At 48.0% G+C, this 24,322-nt stretch overlaps 2 protein-coding genes across 6 annotated transcripts in view; one reads left to right on the forward strand and one right to left on the reverse strand.

Moving 5' to 3' along the window:
- The window catches only part of CUX2 (cut like homeobox 2), a 254,233-nt gene extending 241,357 nt beyond the window's left edge, over positions 1–12,876 (reverse strand). For all 3 annotated transcript variants that reach the window (XM_081802222.1, XM_081802221.1, XM_081802220.1), the window contains exon 1: positions 12,678–12,876. In XM_081802222.1, the coding sequence (XP_081658348.1) occupies positions 12,678–12,740 (63 nt within the window). In that variant the 5' untranslated portion in view covers positions 12,741–12,876. The remainder of the gene's footprint in view (positions 1–12,677) is intronic.
- HVCN1 (hydrogen voltage gated channel 1) overlaps positions 1–24,322 on the forward strand; it is a 542,590-nt gene that overhangs the window by 238,954 nt on the left and 279,314 nt on the right. The gene's annotated exons all lie outside the window — the stretch shown is intronic.

A 24,322-nucleotide genomic window follows, 5' to 3' on the forward strand; every position in this document is an offset into this window, starting at 1 on the left:
GGACCTCCCTGGGCCTTGGTTTCCTCATCTGCAGCAAGGGTAACACTAGCAGAAACTCCAGGAGGTTGTTGTGAGAACGAAAAGACGGAGTGGAGCACTGACCAGCCAGGGAGTGGACTCTCAGCCTGCACTGGGGGGCAGACAGAAAACTGAGGGCACATCTGTCTCCCAGAGGCCATTCCAGACCCAGCCATGGCCTTGAGTCTTGGCTTCCAGAAACCAGAGTGGCAGGGGAAAGCAGAGAGCTTATGGAGCCAAATACGAAATGTAGAGTGTGGCTGATATGGTCACAGAAATGCGGGCTGGACTTAGCTGCTAAAAGAAAAAAAAATCTAAAAAACTTTTTTAATAAAGCCTACAAGTCTATACCCTTCCTTCTTTATCAATGACACAATTTATTGACCGGGGAGGCCATATTGACTAAATAAATCTTGATAATGACCAAGGCAGCAATCAATACCTGCTTATTATCAGCCCAGGCCGAGAATTCCATCTTGCGGAACGCAGGCCCAACGACAGGGCGCGCCACGCGGCTTTGCACTCCAGCGGGCGAGCCGGGGATGGATGGCCAAGTGGCCCTCATTTTCCAGGCCAGGAGAAGGGAATCTTTCTTGTGTTGTTAATAAATCCCCACCCCCCACCCCACCCATGCCTCTCAGGCTTGTGGACCTGGATTCATTTCCATGAGTTGACAGTGGTAAGGTGTTCTAAGAGGTTTTAAAAAAATAAAGGAAAAATTACAAGCATAGTGACTACAGATGGGGAACCCCAGGGTGGGGGGGTGGGGCAGGACTGGGGGGATGGGCTCTGGAAGAGGTACGTCTGGTCAGTGGCAGGTCAAGAGCTGGGACACAGATGGACAAAAGACCTGGGTCCTGGGTTTGATTCCAGACTCTGCTGCTTCCTGGCAATGTGGCCTTGGACTTAACCTTCTGTGCCTCAGTCTGCTCAGCTGTAAAATGGGACAGTAGTAGTTTTCCCTTCCTGGATTATTGTGAAAATTAAATGAGATACTGTTTGTTAAGGGCTCTGAGTACTATCTAGCATGCAATAAAGGTTCAGCAGATACTTGTTAAAGAACTGCCAGGCCTCCATTCTGATGCTCCAAAGCCTGCAAAAGCCAAGCCTAGTCTTGCTAAGGCCAGCCAGGCAGCATTTGGAGGGGCCTGACCTCCTATCCAGTGCTTCTCTACAAGGAACTACTCTACCTAGCTGCTGGCCAGTGAGGCCCAGGAAGTGAATAACAAACAACAATGATGACAACAATAATAATAAAGATCATAATAGCTGTTTCCTGGGAATGACCATGTTCCAGGCCCTGTGCTAAGGGCCTTCATGTGTCACGTCATCAAACCCTCACAATGTCTCTATGAGGTAGAAGCTATATTTAATTCCCATTTTACACATGAGCAAACTACGGTTGTGAAAAGTCTTATGAGGTGCCCAGGGCTTCCCAGTTAGGAAACAGTAAGGCCAGGGTCCAAAGTGAGGTCTGACTGCCCCATGCCCATGCTCAGATCCTTTCAGGGGTTCATCTCAGGGCACTTGAAATTCACATTATAATTATTGTTGTTGTTAATAAAGATAATGATTAATAACAGTCACCATTTCAGAAAGGCTTACAGCGTGCCCGGCCCTAGGCTAAGTGTTTGTACTGGGTTGTCCCTCTTTACTTCTCAGACCCTTAAAGAAAAGTACTTCTATCTCCAACCAATTATAAAGTAGGAGTTTTATGAGGGCAAGGACTGACTTGCTTTGGCCACTGCCACGCCCCAACACGTCATGCTGCTCCCGACACGGCAGGTGCGGCATGATGATGTGCATGAAGTGAATGAACAAACGACCTGTCTCAACAACCCAGGGAAGCTCCATTTTACACAGAGAACCTGAGGCCCAGACAGGGTCCTTTGGCCACAGAAGGAAAGTGGAGACTTCAATCCTGGCCTCCCACCTGATTATAAAGTAGGGGTCTTGGGAGACGCTGAGAACGAACCCCCCACCAACTCTGGGGCCAATGTTCAGAGACCTTGGTGCCTTTTTGATGCCTGCTGGGCTGATCAGGTAGGCTTTATGAACCAGGCATTGGGAGAGCTAAGTCTTCTGGGTTAAAACGTTAACTGGCTGTTTTGTGTCCCCCATAACAGTTGTCCCACAGGCTGCAGGGACCTGCTTTGAGCTGTGACCAAGGCCACCAAACCACTGCTAATGGTCCACAGCCTGCTGGCAATTAATTAATGGATTTATTAATTAGGATAGGAGCCGCCTCCCAGGCTGGAATTGGGGTCACCAGTTTCTAAAGCGAGACTGACGGAGCTAAAGATAAACCCTCGTTCACTGCGGGCCTGAGGCCTGTGCTCAATTCCCAGGCGAGGAGTGGGCGACTTTCAAGAGCCAGTGATGGGTGAAGCAGCTGGAGTTCTAGAAGGGGCTGGGTCCCCCAGGGCCACTCCCCAAGGTGGAATCAAGGCAGCTGCCCCACCTCACCCTTCCTGTGGCATTCGTCCACTCAGTCATTCAAACACTGACTGAGAACTTATTCTGTCCCTGTCCTCCCCAGGGAGGGAGGCAGATAGTAAAGGAACAACAAATAAATACACATTATCACATCAGATAAAGCAGATGGGGTTAAGGAGATGGGGGAAGGCTATTTTGGAAGCACAGGTTAGGGAGGACCTCTCTGAAGAAGTGATATTTAAGCAGAGGGCTCAACGAAAGAGACAGAACCAAGAAAGTGTTTCTCACAGAGGGAACAAGTGCAAAGGCTCTGGGGCTGGAATGTGCTTGACATGTTCACAGAACAGTGAAGAGGTCAGAGGGGCTTGAATAAAGAGTAGGAGAGTGGCAGGAGATGAGAGGGAGAGATAATGGCAGGATGACAAAGGGGGATGAATCATGCAGGGCCTGTGGGCCAAGTCAGAATAAGCAACCAGGAAGAGGCAATGCTCAGACTGACAGCTCCCCAGGCTCCCGAGACAGAGCAGGTACCTCGAATGAGCACCTCCTGAGCACTGGGTGCCTTAGGCAGACATCCAAATCTCATTTCACCTTTCCTGCTGGAGACTGTGGTCCTCCAAGAAGCAGACGTAAAGGCAGGACTAATAGGTAAAGAGATTTATCAGGTCAATGCCTATGCCTGTGGGAAGGAGTCAGAGGGAAGAAGAGAGGGAAGGAAGGAAAGATGGAAGGTTGGCTGGTGGAAGTGTCCTAGATTGCTGAGGAGTCTGGAGCCAGCAGAGGAGTCCTGTGTATCCCAAGAACAGGTCTGCTTTAGACCTGCACTCAGTCCCTGGCTGGGGCTGGATCTCCAAGAACAGCATCCAGGGAACCAGCCGATCGTACTTCCTACCGTCAGGGATCTGCAAGGTGCACTCTCATGGCACCACTGGAAAGTACCGTTACCACACACATCTTACAGAGGGGAAGCAAGTCTCAGGGGAAATAACTTGCTCCAGAACACACAGCTCAGGAGGAGCAGAGCTGGGATTTGAATCCTGGCTGCCCTGTGAATAATCACAAGATAGAAACAAGAGATTCGGGTCCGGGAGGAGGCATTTTGCAACAGATCAAAGAATTGCGCTGAGTATCTAGTTAAAAAAAATAAAAGCAATACCCAAAGCTTTCAGTGTTTGACTATTTACATAGTGTCCACTGACAAAGCATTCACTCTGAGCCGCACATGTGCTCAGCAACATCTTATTTTATTCTCCATCCTTACCCTCCAGTTGACATATGACAAGAGTAAGGATGGGGGTGTGTCCACCAGCCCACTCAGAATCTGCATGCAGCCTAGCCTCGAGGCCTTCCCGCAGTTTCTCACACACACTAGTCTTCCATCTACCTCAGGGTCTTAGCACATGTTATTCCCTCTGCTGGGAAGCTTTTCCCTGACCTCGTCCTTGAGATCTCAGCTGAAGGGTCACTGCTTCCAGGAAGAATCTCAGAATCTCAGAATTTAATCCCAGCACGTGACTACACAGCTGTCCGTCCCATGCATCCACCTTCCCCACTCTCTACGGGCTCAGTGAGAGCTGTCACTTTGCCTTCTTTGTTCACCATGACATCTCCAGTATATAATTATTGGTTATAATATTTACGCTATTTATTGTTAATTATTATTATTTATATAATTATTAGTTATAATTCTTAATTATACCATGAATGGATAAATATACCACTTGTAGGGTGGAGGACGACAGCAATTATTAACATTATAATGGAGCTTCTACATGCTGGGCACAGATATCTCAGCATTTCACATGCACTAACTCACTTAATCCTCACAACAATCCTTAAGGAAGTGATACTACTACTATCCCCATTTTACATTTGAGAAAACCAAGGCTCAGAGAAGTTAAGTGACTTAACCAAGGTTACACAGCTGGTAAGTGGCAGAGCTGAGACTTGAGCCCAGGCCACCTGGTTCCAGAGTCCACACAAAATGTTTCTGGGAGAAGGAGGGTGTAAGGCTGGATTCTGCAGCCCATGCCACACCCCCTCAGATACCCAGACCCATGGGCGCTCATTACAGACAACAGGTACCCCAAATATATGCTCTCAGCAGAGTGGCCTCTGAGTGACCGCCCTGCCCAGGGCAATCTGCTCCCGACCAGGCCACCTGGTGACCCCTGTGGTCTCCCCGCCCACAGCACCCACGCTCCAAACAGCAGGCTGAACAAGTCAATCGACCATAATGGTTCCCGGGGAACCATTCACCCCATCCAGTTTGAGCAACGGCGGCTCGGAGAGTCTTTTTTTTTAAAACTTTTTTTTTTTTTAATTTTTATTTATTTATTTTAGAGAGAGAGTGAGAGAGAGAGAGAGAGAGAGCACAAGAGGGGGGAGCGGGAGAGGGAGAAGCAGACTCCCTGCTGAGCAGGGAGCCCGATGCGGGACTCGATCCCGAGACTCCAGGATCATGACCTGAGCCGAAAGCAGTCGCTCAACCAACTGAGCCACCCAGGCGCCCCTTTTTTTTAAAACTTTTTTTTTTTAATTTTTATTTATTTATTTTAGAGAGAGAGTGAGAGAGAGAGGCGGCTCGGAGAGTCTTAAGCACTGCTTGGCTCCGGGCGTCTCGGGCAGACAACCAGCTCGGGCCAAAGAGGCCAAAGGATTGATTTTCTCTTTCTTTCTTTCTCTTTAATGACAAACGCGTATCCTGGAATTGCTGTTTCATTTGGCTGAACTGGAGGATGGCAGAGGTGGGGGGGGCAGGAGGGAGGGGAATGGTAGTAAAGGAACTGGAAAGGAAGGAGGGGCAGCCACAGGCCCCCTTTGGGGGTGCCTGAGCCACTAAGAAGCAGAGACAGCAGGCTCTGTGCCCTCCTAATCCTGTATCTTCATGGAGCTGTTCAACGGTCTTTCATTTTTTCTGTAGGTACAGCCTCTTCTGACACTAGGCACTTAGAGAAAGGCAGCCAGCGGCCTTGACATCCACCTTCCTCATGACCTGCCTCATGACCCCTACAGCTGACCTGACCTACTGGAGACCTTCAGCCCAGGCCCTTTGCACTGGCTCTTCCCTCTGCTTGGCATGCCCTCCCCAGGTCTTCACTCCCTGCCCAGTGTGGCCAGAGCTCTTCATTCGTAAGGGACACTGGACATCTGGATTTCACAGGTAACATCTCCTGTGTTTTAAATGCTGACAACTTACACAAAAGTGTTTTTAAATATTGCACTAATTTAAACAGACACATCCATGGGTCAGACACAGCTCCTAGTCTGCAACCTCTGTGCTCACAGTTTCCAAAATATAAGACATTATATACAAGATTAGTAATGTATTAATATAGTGAGTCCCCAGTAGAGAAAGGAAGAAGAGAAAACTTGCCCAGAAATCTCTGAAACAGCTTGCAAGCCCAGCAAGTTCTAGGAACTGCTGTTTATTTGGTTTTTCACCCCTGTCTTACAAGCTAAAAATACTACCAACAATAAGCAGCAAGGCACTTGCAGAACAGTAACTGTGTGCCCAGTACTGTGTTAAGCACCTTCATATTCAGAGTTCTTTAATCTTCAACAACAACCTAAAAGGTGGAGACTATTATTAGTCCCATTTAGGGGCACCTGGGTGGCTCAGTCGTTAAGCGTCTGCCTTCGGCTCAGGTCATGATCCCAGGGTCCTGGGATCGAGCCCTGCATGGGGCTCCCTGCTTCTCCCTCTCCCACTCCCCCTGCTTGTGTTCCCTCTCTCGCTGTGTCTCTGTCAAATAAATAAATAAAATCTTAAAAAAATTTTTAGTCCCATTTAAAAACAAGGACAGCAAGGCTCAGAAAGGTTAAGTGACCCATCCAATGTCACACAGCTAGTAGGTGATAGTACCAGCATTAGAAGCCAGGCAAACGCCCCTCACCATCCTGGCTCCTCGTACTTCCCTCTTGAGGTAAAGAGTAAAGAACAAGTTTCTGGAATTAGCTTTGATCCACCTTAATGCTCTTAAAAGTGAAAAACTTCAGCCATGCCACAGCCTGTATGATAGCTGTTACATAAAACCAGAGGACCAGGGTCAGCAAACTCTGGCCCTCAGGCCAAATCTAGGTCTTTGCATGTTTTTTGTAAAGTCTGGCGGGAGGACAGCCATGCCTGTTCATTCTCACTGTCTACGGCCATTTTCATGCTACAGGGGCAGAATGGAGGACTTACAGAGACCATACGGCCCACAAAGCCTAAAGTATATCATTATCTGACTTTTCACAGAACGTTTGCTACCTCTGATGGCAGATCTAGATGGTTTCCTAGAGTGTCTAGAGATGCCACACCCGGAGAAGGTTCTGAGGTCAAAACCCTTGGGGAAACACTTTCCTGAGAGACACAGAAGCACATTTGCATACTTCTTTAGCTCTCTTTAGGCTGAGTGGTCTCCTGAGACTGAATGAAATGAAGGAGCCAGCCAGGGGAGGATCTGGGGGGAAAGAGTCTCACTCAGGTGGAGGGAACTGTAAGTGCAAAGGCCCTGAGATAGGAATGTGCTCAATGTGGTTAAGGGACAAAAAGAAAGCCATTATGACTGGAGCAGAGTTAAGTAGGGGGAGAGAGGCTGGAGATGAAGCCAGAGAGATAATAGGGGGACAGATACTGTGGAGCCTTGCAATCAGGGTAAAGGACTTAGGATTTTAATCTACATATAATGGGAATATTGTCCAGGTCCTACAAAACACTACAAGCCATTTCTGTGAATGGCTCATCAAGGCTTAGAAACCAAGAACTCCATCCTGGACATAATTTGTCTCAAAAACTGCTTAAAAAGGGTTAAGGGGTCAAAAGCCCCCCCATCACCACCACAGTGGGCCCCAAGGTCATTAGAAGACAATACATTTAACTGTCACTCAAAGTATGTCAGCTTCCTTCACCTTTACAACAACCCGATATGGCAAACCAGATGGGCACAACTGGCCTATGTGATGGATTAAGAAACAGGAGACTTAGGATGTTGGATGATTCATCCAGGAGTGCCAGAGCCTACACTGACAAGAGCTCCTGGGGCCTTCTCCCTCTGCCAACTACCTCCACCTTCCCTGACACATGCAATATAAACCACTGTCACAAGTAAAGAGCACACCCCAGCGAGAAAAATCAAACAGGAGAGTGTTTTATCCTGAATTCCAAAACCAGGAACAAAGGCAAGCCACCACCTGAGTCCCCTTCCCACACTCAACCTCTGCCAGGCTTGGCCTCTGAATTAGGTAACTGGAAGCCACCAGAAATTCAGCCTTTCAGGAATCAGCAGAGAAAACCAAGTTCTGGACAGCCATGTCCACCAACATCCAGGACTAAATTTAGCACCAGCCAAGGTGCTTATGTTTACTATCCCATCTACCAGAAGAAAGATTATTATGACACAATGTCCAATCTAAAGACAGAATCCTCTTTTTAACAGGAGAGAGAAGGAGGAGGAAGAGAAGAGGAAGGAAGGAAAAGAGGGAGGGTGGGAGGAAGGAAGGAAGGAAGGAAGGAGGAATAAAAGAAAAACCACCACCACCACTAGAAAAGCTATTCCCTCTGGTCAGAATAGCACCATGCTCACCTGAAATAACCCTCTGAGATGCTTATTTACTTCTTTAGGCTTGTTGGTGGTTTCTCAATTTTCTACAGTGAACCCAGGTATTTATAAAAGAAACTTCAAGATCTCCAATAGCAAAGGTGGTCAGAGATGAGACAGTGCTTGTTTTTCTTCTAGCAAAGAGAGAGCCCATCTTGGGGAAGCAATTTCTGTCAAGTTGAGAAATCAGAATTTTGGGATGCCCAGAAAAGACTGCTGGGTTCTTTAAATAAATTCTCTAACACCTGTTTCTAGCTCCTTCTGCAAAAAAAGGCCCACAGGGTGTGGGTTCCAACGAATGGGAAAGGAAGATGGAATGGGCTCACCCACTGGTTGGATTTGTAAGGGTCCAAGGGGCCAACCAATGGTTTGGTCTTATTCACAGAGCTGCTGTTGAAATCTCCCCTCACGCCCTGTGCCCCCCACCTCTCCTTGTCCTCCCCCCTCGGACCCACCCACAGCCCTTGCCTAATGCCAACCTGTCTCATGGCCCCCAGCTATGGCAAGCCTGGTCTGCTCATGTTTCCCCACCCCAGCAGCATTTCTATTACTGCGAAGTTTCCAAAGTTAGGATTCTGCCAACAGGGCTGATAGCTTATTTACTGCTGTCATCTATAGAAAGAGGAATTTTGACACATTGTTAAATGATAGCACGTTTAGATAAGTCAAGCTGTCAGAGGCTCTAATGGATGTCTAAACTCTCTGTGGCTGATATGTAAAATTTATGCACTTCAGAATATCATAAGGTTATAATATTTTAATCACATCCACGCTCTTTCTAAATTTTGAGCAGGCAAAAACATTCCATCAAGCACCATCTCCCATGTGCATCTTCCCAAAGGTTTCTCCAAACTCCTTTAAAAAGTCCAGCCTCTCTTGCTTGCCCTGTTGCTCTTCCTCCCTGAATACTCAAACCCTAAGCATAATTTGCCTCTTCCTCCAAAACTTGTACTATGTGGTCCCTCCAGCCAACCTCTTTCCTCCCAAGAAACACAGATGTGAATTTGGACTGGGCACCCTCATTTCAACTAGATACCCTCAACTCTTGGTTAGCTTGATTAGCTCTCTTAAAGGAAAAAAAATTAAAAAGATAGCACAGGACACTGGACCTGGAGCATCATAAAAAAAGTGGCAAAGTAAAGCAGAAAAAGAAAATCATAAAGGTATGAATCCAGTTACAATGATTATACACAGAAAAGCCATAAAAAAATACTGCATTAGTAATGTTCACCATAAAGCAATCTTATAACCAAATGAAATATGCCCAGCATTATCTTTAGGATGGAATTTTATTTCTCGTTTCCTGGACTGCTAGCAGCAGAGGGAAAAAAAGAGAAAAGAAAGGGAGAAGCAGTTTTGGGGGTCCTGGAATAGGGTACCACATGTCAGAACATCTTTACCATCAGCCACAAGTCGTTAAGACTTGCTGACTGACTTCCATCCTAGGAAAACGGCCCTGCTGTGTTCAGAGACGGCGCTGGAAGGAATAACTGGACTGCTTCCATATTTGAAAAAATATATACTTCCAGAGGGCTTTATGCTGGGCTGGTACAAGGTCACCTTTCTTGCCAGGATTGGGGTGGCATCAGCAGCATGGTCTGGCCTGGGGACACAGGCTGCCTTTGCTGCCTCGGCCACTTTAACAGTCAGCAACCAGGCTTCGAGAAACCACTCAACCTGAACAACCAAGAATTGAAGCCACACACCTCCTCACACTCACAGGCAGCTGGGCCGCGTGACGAGTGGGCTCAAAGCTCTCGGCCTGCACAGGGCCTGGGGTGGGGGCCCGCCTCTCCTACCGGGATCTCAGAACAAGCCAGCAGAAGTTTTCCTTTCTGGTTACCTCCCCTATAAGAGGAAAGTGGGAAGGGAAAAAAATGAAAATAAAAGTGTGGCGTAGGAGTCATTAGCATTATGCACAAGAGATGATCCCGGGTGAAAGTGCTTAGGCTCATAATCCGTTCCCAACAAAAATGCCATCAGTGAGAATATGGAGCAAAGCTGCAGGCCTGTTGGGCAGGGGAGCCACTGAACATTTCAGGATGAGGGTGGGGACTGTGGCAGATGTGAGGGTCTCAATGTTTGCATGCGGCTCCGGCTGCCACGTTTATTTTTCTGCTCTCTAGAAGTGTGCAGCCTTTCAAACTCCCTCAGGGACACCCCCCCACACTTAATATCCATGTAAATGAGCTTACCCCCTTCCCTGAGAGCCTTCTCCTTTTGTGCCAGACACACCAGCCATTTTCTTAATAAACACCACCACCCTCACCCTGTGGGGGTGGGGGTGTTGGCCCCATTTCCCCTTCACCTGAACAAGACTCTCCATCCTCCCACCTTCATCGTTTCCAGTTCAAATTTGCTTTCCCACCTCAGCCACCTCAGCATCTTCTAAAACCCTAACAAAGGGTTCCTAGATCAATGGGAGTCCAAATGGAATCAAGATTTGGGTGACCTCAACAGCTCCACAAAAGACCCTAGAGCTGGAGAAGGAAGCGAGTGAGGTTCAAACCCCCTCCCCCAGCTCAGAAATCGGCCCCCTGGGAGCCGCACCCACCCCTCAGCACCCAGCCCCAGCACTACCCAACCCTCCCCGCTGCAGCCCGAGCTCCCTGGATTGAAAACGAGTTATCTAATGAAAATTGTGTTAACTGACATTCTGGCCAACCGGGAGCAAATACCAGCGCTGTAAATCTCGACGCGGAAATTTTCTCCAGCCCAGAATAACAATAGGACCCTGCAAAGGGCTTTCGCCAGCCCTTCTGGTTCCTCTCCTCTTGTCTGCCACGTTCTTGTCATTCCTTATGTTACAGAACATCAATCATAAATAAAGACGCTGTCCCCCAGCCGTGCCCCGGTCTCATTTACAAACATTAGCAGGGAATACGATTACCATTGGCCTTCTGTGCCAAGCCCAATGTGGCTGCCCAACTCCCTCTTTCCCCCTCTCCCTCTTTCTCTATTTCTCTCTCTCTCCCCCCTCCCTCCCTCCCACACACACCCCCCACTCTTCCAGAAAGGCCACTTTAGCATCATTTAAATGGGCAAGCACAGCTCACAGCCTGGCCCGCCTCAGCTGGCCACCAAACTGTAGCCCCAACTCGAGTGAGGACCTGGAATTGCAAGGCACTTGCAGTTATTAACTGCATGCCTGAGTGCCCCGATTTTCTCTCCAGTTCAATGGCTGGGGGAGGGGATGAGTGGGGAATTGGGGGTTAGGAAGGAGGGGGCTGGGAAGTGGCCAGGAGGAGGAAGGTATAGGAACCACTTATCAGAAGAAACTTAAAGAGATCTGCAGGCGGATTTTCAAAGAAGAAGTGTGTCCCTTTTTATCTCCAGACTGATGCTCTCACTTCTGCGAATGTCAAGGCCAAGGCAGGATGTTCTAATCGCCTAGTTCTCAGCAACACTTCCCCGCCCCTGCTCCCACTGCCTGCCGAGACTTTGCAAGACTCCAGGATTTGGGGGGACTTGGCAGGAGCGTCCTGGGGCACCCCAGAAAGTATAGAGCCTAGAGCTGTACCTCCAGCGGGTGTTCTCTGAGATTCCACCCCCAGTCCCACTTCCTAGGGGATTAGCAGAGAACACCCCCAAATCTAGGAGAGACATACAGATTCCCAGAGAAAGGTGGAGTGGGGGATAAAGTGCTGGTGTTTGGGAGGAAGTAGCCCTGGGGAAAGAGAGTGAAAGAGAAGAGAGAAAGAAGAAAAGAGGGGAGTGGCAGGAGGGAAAGCAGGGGGCAGAAGACAGCAATGGAATCTCCAGTTTAAAAGTTCCCATGGGCCCGAGAGCCGGGAGTCACCTGCTCTGCGCAGCTCCAGGCTCTCCACGGCCCGCGAGGCTGCAGCGCAAACTTGCGCGCGCCCCGGGCCCATCTCCACCGCCCGTCCCCATTTGGACCTGGAAAGAGGGTAGAAGGGGGGGTAAAGGCAAGAAGCAAAGACGAACCCCAAGAACCCGGCCCGAGGAGAGGTCTGCCGGCGCAGGCGGCCAGTCCGGCGATGGTGGCAGCGGTAGCTGGGGCGGCAGCAGCGTCGGCCCCTGGGTGGCGGCGTGTCCGGGCTGCGCAACCAGGCAGGCGGCGGCGGAGGTGCCGGCGGCCGGCGGGGCGCGGAGCCGCCTCCACACCAACCCCAGCAGCCTCCTCCTCCTCCCTTCTCCTCCTCCACCTCCCTACCCACCAGCTCCCTCCCTCCCTCGCCCAAGCCCCAGCCGGGCGCGGACAGGCACGCGGCGCGCTCCGCGGCCTCCCCCGGCGCCGCGAAGTTGGGAGGCGCGCAAAGTGCAGCGCAAGGGGGGCTGCCGGGGGTCCCGCCGGCAGCCCCCTGCCCAGGACCGCAGCCCCTGCCTTCCCCGCGCCTCGCTCGGCCGTTCTCCCGCCGGCTCGCTCCCCGGGCCGAGGGCTCACTAGCGCTTCTCCATGGTCGCGGCGGCTAATCGATGATTGAACCGAACAAAGAGCAGCGGCGAGATCAATTCCTAATACCTATCGATGGGCAGCGGGCAGCCGAGCCCCAGCGAGCCCCAGCAGCCGCCGCCCGCCGCCCCGGGGCGCCCGCCCACCCTCCCGGGGACCTCCCCAATGCGCCCAGGGCGCGCCCCAGGGCTCCCCACGGCCGCGCGGCCGGCGCTGCCCGCACTAACCTGGAGTCGCCGTAGATCAAATCGCTTCCAATATTGAAACATCGATCCCACATTGGCGGCCATCTTGGGGGCTATTCGAGACGCACACACACAAGAGTTTGGCTTTTCTCAATGGCTGCACTCAATATCCGGGCTGGACTCCCCCCAGCCCCGGGGCCGCCGCCGGCCGCCCGGGCCCTGAGCGCCGCCGCCCGGGGCCCCTTGGGCGTCCCCCGGCCTCCTGCCACCCGCTGCCCCTCGGCGCCGCCGCCGCCGCCGCCGGGCCCGGGAGCCGTGCGCCCCCCCGACCCCCGGAGGGCGCGGGCGGAGCGCGCCGGGCGGGGAGCTCGGCGCCCGCCCGGGGGAGGCGGCCGGGGATGGGGCGGGAGGGGAGGGTGTGGGGGAGGCAGCCTCTTCGAGAGGCGACGGCGCCGCCGCTGCCCTGCCTGCAGCCGGCTCCCGGGCCCGCGGAGCGCTCGCTGCATCTCCCCCCCAAGTCCGGGGTCGGTGTGCCGCGCGATTGCACTTGACTTTGGCTTTTTGCAAACTTATCAATACTGACGTAACGTGCTGATCAATGCAAAGGGAAGTTTGGGAGGGGGGGCTGCGGGAGGCCGTTGAGCGGAGCGCCAACACCCCCCACTTCGCACCTGTCTACCCCCCACCCCCGGCATTGCATACTTAAAAAAAAGTTAATAGTTTGCGATGCATTTTTTTTTTTTCTTTTGCAATCAGAGGACACATAACACGTGCCTCGGGCTGCCACCACTCATCCGCCAGCTAAGCTTCGGATCACAGGGTAGCAGCTAGCAGGTAGGGCCGCGTAGACTCGCTGGCCGGCGGGCGTGTGGGAGCCTGCCAGCGGGCGGGTGGGAGCCGCCCGGGGGCGCCACTGAGTCGTGGGAAATATCACCACTGCCGCGCGCAGTTTCCAAGCCATTATATTGTTACGATTATTATTGGGGAGCGGCGCCTTAGCCAGAGATCAGGGTTCTTTGCGGGGCGAGGAGGTGGAGGAGGGCTTCAGATCCTTCGCAATAGGAATTCTTATTACTGTTATTATTTGGGGGTCTAATGATACGGGCTCCTCATAACTTTAGAATGGGAGGCCCTTTTACTGTTATGATGATTATTGGAAGGGATCCTTAGCCAAATCTCTGGAGCACTTTAACCTCCGCAGTGAGTTGGCTTTTATTATTTACGTAGAATGGGTTAGCTTTTATTGTTATGATCTGTTGATGGGGCCGTAGCCCTGCTGTGGGGACTTTGGATTCTCAACAACTACAGAGATTTCTGCTATTGTTATCATTATTATTCGAGGGCCCTTCTAGCTGGGGACCCAAGGTCCGTTGCAGTATGAGTCTCCTTTATTATGATTGTCTTTTGGAAGAGGGTCTTTAGCCCAGCTAGAGGGAAGTTACGGTCTTTTGCAATTTCTGACCTTGGACAATAGGGATGACTAAGTTTCTTCCTTTACATTTTTCCCTCTTTTTGCCTCTGTGCAAGCTAGACGTTCCCAGTCCCCTCCCAACATCCCAACCCCAGGAGGATCTCAGACCCCCTAAAACCCTCCATCACTAACCCACTTACCCCACCCCCACTCCTGACCCTGGGGTCACTCTCCCTCTCTGGCAGTCCCCTGCCAAATCCCACTGCCCTCCTCCCCACTCCCCCCAAAAGGACATTTCCTCCCTTTTTCTCTGGTCAAAAGATTTGCTTTTATAGACAGCAAATGGAAATTATATTCTCTTTTTATGACCCAGCTTGGACTTCTGACATCACTCTTGGTCTGGGACAATAGATCAATACAGAAGGTTGTAAAAAAGATAAAGTTTAGAAGAGTTGTAAAGCAGAGAGAATCGTGATGGATATTTTTGATGATTTTCCAATATTTGTGTCTCATAGCACGTGCTTCAAGGCAATTAAAGTTTTTAATGTAATGTAAATAATTGTTTCATAAATGCTTCAGAAGAAGGTGTGATCTTTTTGAGCAATCACTTGAGCTGTTTAAAAAATGTAATGTGATTTAAACAAGGATACAGTATTTCTGTTACCATCCCCATACATTTTCCATGAGGCCTGGGTAAATATATTAATGCACAGTTTGAAAGACTCGTCGTAAGACCAAAAGTACAGCATTCACCAAGATGTAATGAATTAGGCCTAGTTAGCAATTCCGAGTGGCCTGTTTCCTTGCCAGATTAAATTGCACGTGATGTGTGGTTTATCTCAGCTCTCGATAACTTCACGTTTAAATTACAGCTCTCATTCTGCAAAATGAATTTAGGGAAATTTCATAACTATCACATTGCAATTTTTTTTAAATGGCTACATTTTCTCCTGAGCATCTGTAAAGCTTGCAGCTTCCTTGTCTTTGAGTCTGTTTTTTAAAGACCTGTAATAGAAAATCTGGAGTGAGTGTGAAACCCTTCAAAGCAATTTTTAACAAACCAAGGTTTTGATTAAGATTATTTTAAATTTATGTCTGACTTTGCAGTCATGGAATAAATTGACATTGTGTACCTCCTGATATGAAGTACTGAGAAGGACACAACATCACTTCTGTGATATTATTGCCAAAAGTACATAACCTGAATCTAATGGTGAAGAAATAGTTGACAAACCCAAGTGGAAGGGGAATTCTACAAAATAGACAGCTTGTTCTCTTTAAAAAATGTCAATGTCACATTAAACACACAGAAAGACTAAGGAACTGTTCCAGATTAAAGAAGCAGAAGAGACTTGACAACCGATTAAAACATATGACCCAGGATTTTCTTTTACTATATAGTGCATTAATTAGAGCCAATGACAAATTTAGAATAAAGTCAATAGATTAGATAATGGCATTATATCAATGTTAATTTCCTGGTTTTGATTATTGTACTGTGGCTATATAACAAAAGAGCCTAGTTTTTAGAGAACACAGTGAAGTATTTAGGGGTAAAGGGACAAACATCATGTCTGCAACTAACTCTCAAACAGTTCAGGCAAAAATAATATGCATATATTTGTTTATATCTATCTATCTAGAATGATATAGCAAATGTTGCAAAATGTTACACTTGAGGACTCTAGATGAAGTGTACACAGAAATTTGTACTGTCCTTGAAACATTTCTGGGAATTTAATATTATGTCAAAAGAAAAAGCTAAAAGAAAAAAATAAATTTATGTCTGACTATGTTTCAGCTGTTAGGACTACTGGGCTTCGGAATAAAAATTCTGCACGGAACTTTTCTACTTTCCTGACTGACATAGGCTGCAGCTTTGACCGAGCAGGAAATTGCCACAGCAAACATGCTTACCAAAGAGCAGCGAGAAAATCCAATAATTCAGATTGTTTTAAGTCTGTGATATTTTTAAATGACTTAATGCAGTGGGTCTCTGAAGAATTCTGACAATTTTAATGGTAGAAACTTGCAGTCTCACTGAGGAACGGGTTGCTACATAAATACTGAATGATCGTGTCTTTCTGCCTGGGCCGAAACATATTAGCTTTGCTTAGTGGCTTATTGCTTTATTCACAAAATAAATTTCAGCCGTCTCTTCCTACCATATTCCAAGCGCATCTTGAGCCTGTCCCTTATTAGATGTGAGGGCTTATATTCCAAAGGCATCTGTTACCGTCTCAAGCTCAGCGACAATGAATTAAGCAGTTAAGTGTTTACCACCTAAATAGAGTTAGCTGTGGAAATGATATTATTATGGGTGGTCCTTAATGAAAGATGGTAAACCAGGAAACACTCTTTTAGCAATCAGCCTTGGATTTAAAAACTAAAGTACTAAAATATTAAATACTTTTGTGAAAAGCAGTTTTTCATGTTCTTCGCGCACACTCCCCTGTCCCAAACACACACACATGCGCAGATATAAAAACACTTAAGCAGGTTCCTGGTCGATTCCTGAATCTCAAAGATCCACTTATCAAGATAAGTATTTTAAAAATTACAATGGAAAAAAAATAAATAAAAATTATAATGGAAAAGATGACACCCTCTCCCCACCCCAGAGGAAGCCGAGCATGGTTTGGGATAGCCTATCCTGAAAGCAGAAGCAGACAGAGAGCCGGATCCTTTAGGAAATTCATAAACTGTGTAAGAATCCCAGGGAAGATAATGGCAGGTCCTTAGCCATGAACATAATGATATGCGAAATCCCCAGCATCAAAGCTGAAACAAAAGAAAATGTCCTTCGGTAGCTCTGCACTGCCCACCACAGCTGCCAGGCAGGAAGAAAGACAACTAGAGACTCCAAATTTATCTGGAAGCATTAGACAGCCCTCAGAGCAGAGTAAGGGATGTGGCAGTGTCTGGCAGACACCTGCAGGGATGTACTTCTGGAGGTGGGCCCAAGGTTAGGTCCCAGATCCAGAGGTTGGAGTGACTGACTATAAGGACCAAACCACCAATTCCTTATGTGCAAAACTCCTGACACAATGCTGTCAACCTTTACAATTATTAAGCACCTACTGGTTGTTGGATGCTTATAAATAAATCTTTAGCATAATGTTAGAAGCAAGATTCTGGAGTCAGACTGTCTGGATATGAATTCCAGCTCTGCCACTTACAAGCTTTGTGACCTTGAGCAAGTGATTTTACCTCTTTGTGCCTCATTTTGCTCAGGTGTACAATGGTGCTCATAATTGTACAAAATGATGAGGATTAAAGAAGTTAATTTATGTGAAGCACTATGTAAATGTGCCATATCTAGTAGCTATCATTGTTCTTGGTCTCACAATGGATGGGACAGTGATCTGCATTCCCAAATTGCAGGTGAAAAGACTTAGGTCTTGAGAGAGAAATGGTCAAATGATTGTGAAGGAGCAGAACCAGGCCTGATACCTAGGTTCACTCACATCAGGCCTGGGGCTCTTGAGCTTGCCCTGTCTCTTATGGGGAGGAAAAATCGGTGGAAAAGCAGATGCCCAGAAAGCAAGAGCTGCAGTCTTTCCCACGTGCCAACCCTCATTGACCAATCAAACTGGAGAGGAACAACACAAGAGGGACAGGCTCCCTTTGCCTGACTCCTGTCAGAGACTAGTTAAACAACAGTGTATTCATAATGTGCTGATTACTCTCCTTTTTGCTTCCCTTCCCCATTCACTCTTCCCCAGCTCAGTGCCCCAGGAAGCCAACCTCTGTGGACTCTATCTCCCAGGCTCCCTTGTTCTCTGGCATCCAGTTGGATTTGGCCAATGGGGGGCCTGCTTAGTGGTAAGAAGCTGGGAGGAGAGGAAGTTTGGGGTACTTATTCCCCAGCTCCTTCCCTACTTCACTGCAGTTCTGACAGTGATTGGGTCCTTTTACAGACACAGTCCTGGTCAAGTTGTCCTTCTGCTCTCACCAGGCTTTCTCCCTCCCCACGCCCCTTCAGATCTGGCGTGGAAATATCTTCCTCCTCTTGTAAGCATCTGGGTGCCTCAATATTTTCCTTCCCACAGTTCTGTAAATAGTCTCATTTACAAATCTTGGCTGAGTGTACCTTCTGGGACCCTGACCTACCACAGAACGCTATTCAATTATTAAGAAATGTAAATGTTATTTATATGTGTTGAAGTGATCTCTAGGATATAAGGCAAAGTGAACATAAATATAGGCTATAGAATATTATGAAATGATCCCATCTCTGCTTAAAATGTGATACTTAGGAAAAAGTTAAAGAAAATTCGATATCATATAGTTAACAGAATTAGTTCTGGAAAATGGGTTTAGAGGCCACTTATAATTTGTACATCATTATCTTCAATTTTTTTTATGATCACCAATTACTTTATCATCAGGAATCTTCATTCTTTTGGGGTGGGAGAGAATCTGTTTTCTCCTTGGACCCTGACTAATACACACACCATAGAATGCCACATCCATCTGAGATGTCCATGAAAGAAGATTTGACTAAAGAGAGAGACGGTCCATGTTCATGGGCTGGAAGATTTAATATGGTGAAGATGTTATTTCTGTCCAAATTAATCAATAAATTTAAGACCATTTCAATCAAAATCCCAATAAAGTTTTTTGCAGAACAGGACAAGCCCATCTTAAAATTCTTATGGAGATGCAAGGGCCAAAAATAGTCAGGACATTTAAAGAATAATAAGGTGTGGGAACTTTTCCTATCAGATACTAAGACTAATTATAAAACTATAATAATAAAGACAGTGAGGCAGAAAGACAAATAGACTCAGGGGGACAAAATTAAAAGCCTAGAAATAGATTCACACAAATATAGAATGGACTTACACAAATACATGGCAGAGCTGGCATTATAAACTAGTGGGTAAAAGACAGACTTCATTTTCAATACGGTGCTGAGCCAACTGACTACTCATATAGGGAAAAATATAGAATTAGATCCCTACCTCACACCATACACCAGGTAGAGGTGCCTGCATGCTATGGATTTAAAGAAAAAAAAAAACAGCATGTTCCTTTTTTACCAACAGCTCCTTCCCTACTTCACTGCAGTTCTGACAGTGATTGGGTCCTTTTACGGACACGGTCCTGGTCAAGTTGTCCTTCTGCTCTCACCAGGCTTTCTCCCTCCCCATGCCCCTTCAGATCTGGCGTGGAAATGTCTTCCTCCTCTTTTTAACTGAAAACTATATCCTTATTAAGATGACTTGACTCTGCCATGCCTGGTTGTTCGTTTAAGCATCCAAATAGCTCTGCTCATGTAATAGCCCAGGGTCCCTTTCAGAGCTGTAGCTGTAGCCAGAACCAAGACTGAATTTTCTTTGAGCATCCCCGGAATGAAACACCACTTGGCACTTGGCAGCTTCCAGGAGATTTAGAAACACTAGCTAATTAGAGTTTCTAGGACTCTGCTCTGCACCAGCACCGGCTCCTCTTCGTGCACACAGCTTTGCTGAGCCCCTGAGAAGCTGGCCTCTGGGCAGGAACCCGACTTCCAATTCTGCATCCCATTTTACCAGTGGAGTGCGCAAACCAGACAGTGACCTAAAACCTCCAAAACCACCACCATGGACCTGAGGGAACCCATTTGGCTATCTCTCCCAGGTCCCACATCTCTGGCACGAGTGTCCTCATTTGGCTTCATGCCCACTAGGGCAAGACTATGAGCTCCCAAGGACAGCCATAGGTCTTTCCTGTGCCCTGAGAAGAACTGAGCACCCCCACCAGCACTCCCACCCACCCGCCCAAATAAAACTCCACAAACTGTACCCCTAAAGCTTGATGAAGACTGGAGATTGTTACTGCAGGTTTTCTTAAGGGGCAGGGTATAAAGCACTTAACATCTTCACAATTCTTTTTGCTTCTTTCTTTCCCTGAAGTTCCCTTCATTAAAGCAGCCGCTCTAGTCTCTATTTTTAATTTCTCTCCCCTCAAACTGCTCATCCATCTTCTCTCACTCATGGCTCACTCTTATTTGCTCTCTGTCTTCCCTGGTGCCTTCTCCCTCTTCCTCCATTTCTGCCCCCTCCCTTTCTCATTGCTCCTTCAAATCTGAGGTTCTCACATTTCAACTAGTCAGCAAAATAGGTAGCCAAACCAAAAAAAAAAAGAAAGAATTCGTTTGCTCCTTTGGTGAGACAGGGAGATGTGAATCCTTACAATTTTCATTTTGCCCCTGTCCTATTGCTGCACTGTCCTCACTGTCATAGTGGTGCCTACTATCCACCAAGGACCTAACATTCTCTCCAAAACTCACATCCATCATCACTGCCTCCATTCTGCCAATGAGAAAACTGAGGGTCAGAAAGACAGAATAGCTTGTCCAAGTTCACTCAACGGGACAATGGCTGAGCATGGTTTAGAAGCGGAGTGAGAAACTGTGCACTTTGTAGCCCTACTACAGAAGCCCTGACCCCAGCTTTAGCTTTTCCTGCTGCCCCTGCTCAGGGCAGGAGCGAAAGGAATGTAGGTACTTCTAGAAGATGCCATTCAGACAAAGCATAGCCAACAGGGGCTGTTTTTGTCGCCCCAGGAGCCAGTCCCTAAATTACCACTCTCTCAGTCTCCTTAGACCTTCTGATTTCTCAGCTCTTGGGTTCCACGAAACAAAAGATGATCCACTTGTCCCCAAAGGACAGGAAAATAATGAGAATGCTGCCATTTATGGCCTGCTTTCCCCAAGCTGGGCTCACTCTGCCCATTATCTAATTTCCTCCTTGTAACAGCACTTCAGGTAAGTATTGCCATTTCCTCCCCTTAATAGCTGAGGAAATAAGGGACTTAGAGATGGTAAGTGACTTGCCCAAGGTCATCCAGCCTATAAGCAACTGCGCTGGGGGTCAAATTCTGTTTGATGTCAAGGTTAAAGTTCTTAACCCTGAATACCACCCCCCTTCCCTTTCTCAGCTGCTTCTAAATCTCTGTGGGGCTTTGAATTCACTTTGAATTTTTGAATTCACTTCCCAGCTAGTGAGGGGCTCAGTCTGGGTTGAAATCCAGAGCCCTCTCTTCCTTGCACTCAGTCTCCAGCCTCTCTCCAGAGCTCAGGGGGCACAGGATGAAGACTCTGGAAGCTCTCTTTTGAAGGTTGGGTCCCCATCCCTTCAACCCCAGAAACTTCTGTGAACCCTTCAGTGCCTGGGGAAACAAAGCCTCCCCCCACCCCACTTCAAATGTTCCATGACCCAGGAAGCAAATCTAACCCTCCTGAATGAACCCTCCTGCTCCAAATCCTGGGGGTCCAGTAGGGTTTTTGGCAAATGTGCCGGGCATTGGGGGACCTGTCCCAGCCCCTGCCTGTGAAAACAACATAGGAAAGAGACTCTAAAATGATCCTCAGTACCTCAGGCCAGGGTCTAACCTGCCACCCATGTACCACACCCCCTTTTGTGCACATGCATATACACATATTTGCACCTATGTGCACACACATATACACACCTGCTCTCACATTGTCTGCATACACCCCTGTGCATGCATACTCTCTCATGCGTACACATTTACATACTCATGTACACACACCTGCATGCACACCACACATTCATTCATGCACATTTGAACACAAGCCAGAAACTGATTCTCTGGGACACACCTGTGTGCTCACACACAGACCTACACAGCCTGTGTGTGCATGTGAGTGAGCACACTGCGCAGATACATGCAATTGTGTGGACCTGGTGGTACCTTCCAGGGTGGGGCAGCAAGGCCTCTGCTGGGGCCTCCTGGAGCTCGGCCTTTGGCAAAAGCCCCACCTGGTGGACATTTGGTATATACACGAACCCCACCTCCAAGCCGGAGCGCCCCTGGGACCAGTGAGGCTCTGGTCACTGCCCAGGCTGGCTGGCAGTAAGAGAGTGAACCCAAAGCTAGACTTTGGGGCACCCCTACCCCTTTAGAGTTGCCTTCTCTCCTCCTATTCCCTTCCCTGGGCAACAATTTCCCTGGCCAAAGGCCCGGAAAGAGCATTGGGTCCAGGGGAAGGAGCTTAAATCACTGCTCTGCCACTTGCTGGCTTCTCTCCCAAGCCTCATTATGCTCAATTATAAAATGAGGGTCCTCAAACAGGTACTTGGAAGAAGTAAATGACATCATGGACACAAAATCAACAGCTGTGTATCTCAGGATTGGACAGCCTAGAGTGAGTCTGAAGTCAGACCTGGGTTTTTTTTGTTTGTTTTTTTTTTTTAAGATTTTATTTAGGGCGCCTGGGTGGCTCAGATGGTTAAGCGTCTGCCTTCGGCTCAGGTCATGATCTCAGGGTCCTGGGATCGAGTCCCGCATCGGGCTCCCTGCTCCTTGGGAGCCTGCTTCTCCCTCTGCCTCTCTCTCTCTGTCTCTAATGAATAAATAAATAAAATCTTTAAAAAAAAAAAAGATTTTATTTATCTAGAGGCATCTGAGTGGCTCAGTCCTTAAGTGTCTGCCTTCAGCTCAGGTCATGATCCCAGGATCCTGGGATGGAGTCCCGCATCGGGGTCCCTGCTCAGCGGGAAGCCTGTTTCTCCCTCTCACACTCCCCCTGCTTGTGTTCCCTCTCTTGCTATCTCTGTCAAATAAATAAATAAAATCTTTGGAAAAAAAAAAGATTTTATTTACTTATTTGAGAGAGAGTGAATGAGCAAGAGAGAGCACAAGCAGGGGGAGGGGCAGAGGGAGAGGGAGAAGCAGACTCCCCACTGAGCAGGGAGCCTGACGTGGGGCTCGATCCCAGCACCCCAGGATCATAACCCAACCGAAGGCAGATGCTTAACCAACTGAACCACCCAGGCGCCCCAGACCTGGGTTTAAATGGAGATGCAACTCCTGGCTCTCTCCTTCCTGGGTGTGTGTCCCTGGGCAAGTCACTCCACCCCTTGAGCAGGTTTCATTAACTGCAAAGTGGGGGAAAGTCCCCAACGAGGTGGTTGGAAGAAGGAAACAATGTCATGGAAGTGAAATCCGTTACTCTCTCCATTTTTCTCAGACAAAAGACAAGAATAGTTCAGGGGTGATAGAAGCAGGGCTGGAATCAGAGGGACCCTGGTTAAAATTCTGATTCAAGGGGCGCCTGGATGGCTCAGTTGGTTAAGCGACTGCTTTCGGCTCAGGTCATGATCCTGGAGTCCTGGGATCGAGTCCCACGTCGGGCTCCCTGCTCAGCAGGGAGTCTGCCTCTCTCTCTGACCCTCCCCCCTCTCATGCTCTCTATCTCATTCTCTCTCTCAAATAAATAAATAAAATCTTTTAAAAAAAATTCTGATTCAAATCCTGGTTCTGCCACTTTTGAGATGTGACCTTGAGCAAGTCATTCCCCTGTCCAACCTGTTTCCCCATCTGTACGGTGGGGACCTCTTAGAGTTGTGGTGAGAATTAATGAGATAACGCATGCAAAGAGCCTGACATCAGTAAGTGCCCCATAAATGCAGACTGCCACTGTCAGCAGTGAGGTTTGGGGGAAAACAAGTGATATCTAGAGGGGTGGATGATAGATGATCCTCAGGTGCCCCATATAATAGGTACATAATTATAACTAACTATAATTTAATCACCATGTGCCAGGTGCTGTTCTAAGCCTTCTCTAGGAATTAAATGATTTAATGTCACAACAACCCCATGAAGTAGGCATTATTATTCTTCCCATTTTACAGATGAGGACAGCGAGGCACAGAAATGATGTAACTTGCCCAGGGTCACAGAGCCAGAGAGTGGATTAAAATCCAGACAGAGTCCTCTGGATTTCTCCCATTCCCTAATCCTATAGAGCTGTCCTATCAGCTCTGACCTTCCAGCCTCTCCTAAGAGATGGAAACTTCCCCAGGGGCTAAAGTCTGGTTTTAGAGGGCAAGTGCTCCCCAGCAAGTCCCCCACTGTTCCGCTCTTCCTCCCAATATCCAGGAAGGCAAACAGCCATGTACGAGATGTGTATCCTGGAGGGCTATGGAATTAAGATAATCTCAGGGAGCCAATAAATGCAATGGAAATAAAGCTAATTAAAGAGCATCTGCTAATGTCCACAATAGCCAAACTATGGAAAGAGCCAAGATGTCCATCAACAGATGAATGGATAAAGAAGATGTGGTATATATATACAACGGAATATTATGCAGCCATCAAAAGGAATGAAATCTTGCCATTTGCAAGACGTGGATGGAACTAGAGGGTATTAGCTGAGCGAAATAAATCAATCAGAGAAAGACATGTATCATATGATCTCACTGATATGAGGAATTCTTAATCTCAGGAAACAAACTGAGGTTTGCTGGAGTGGTGGGGGGTG

Source organism: Leptonychotes weddellii, chromosome 13 (genome assembly GCF_054177405.1).
Source record: "Leptonychotes weddellii isolate Sample4059 chromosome 13, ASM5417740v2, whole genome shotgun sequence".
Classification (NCBI taxonomy): domain Eukaryota; kingdom Metazoa; phylum Chordata; class Mammalia; order Carnivora; family Phocidae; genus Leptonychotes; species Leptonychotes weddellii.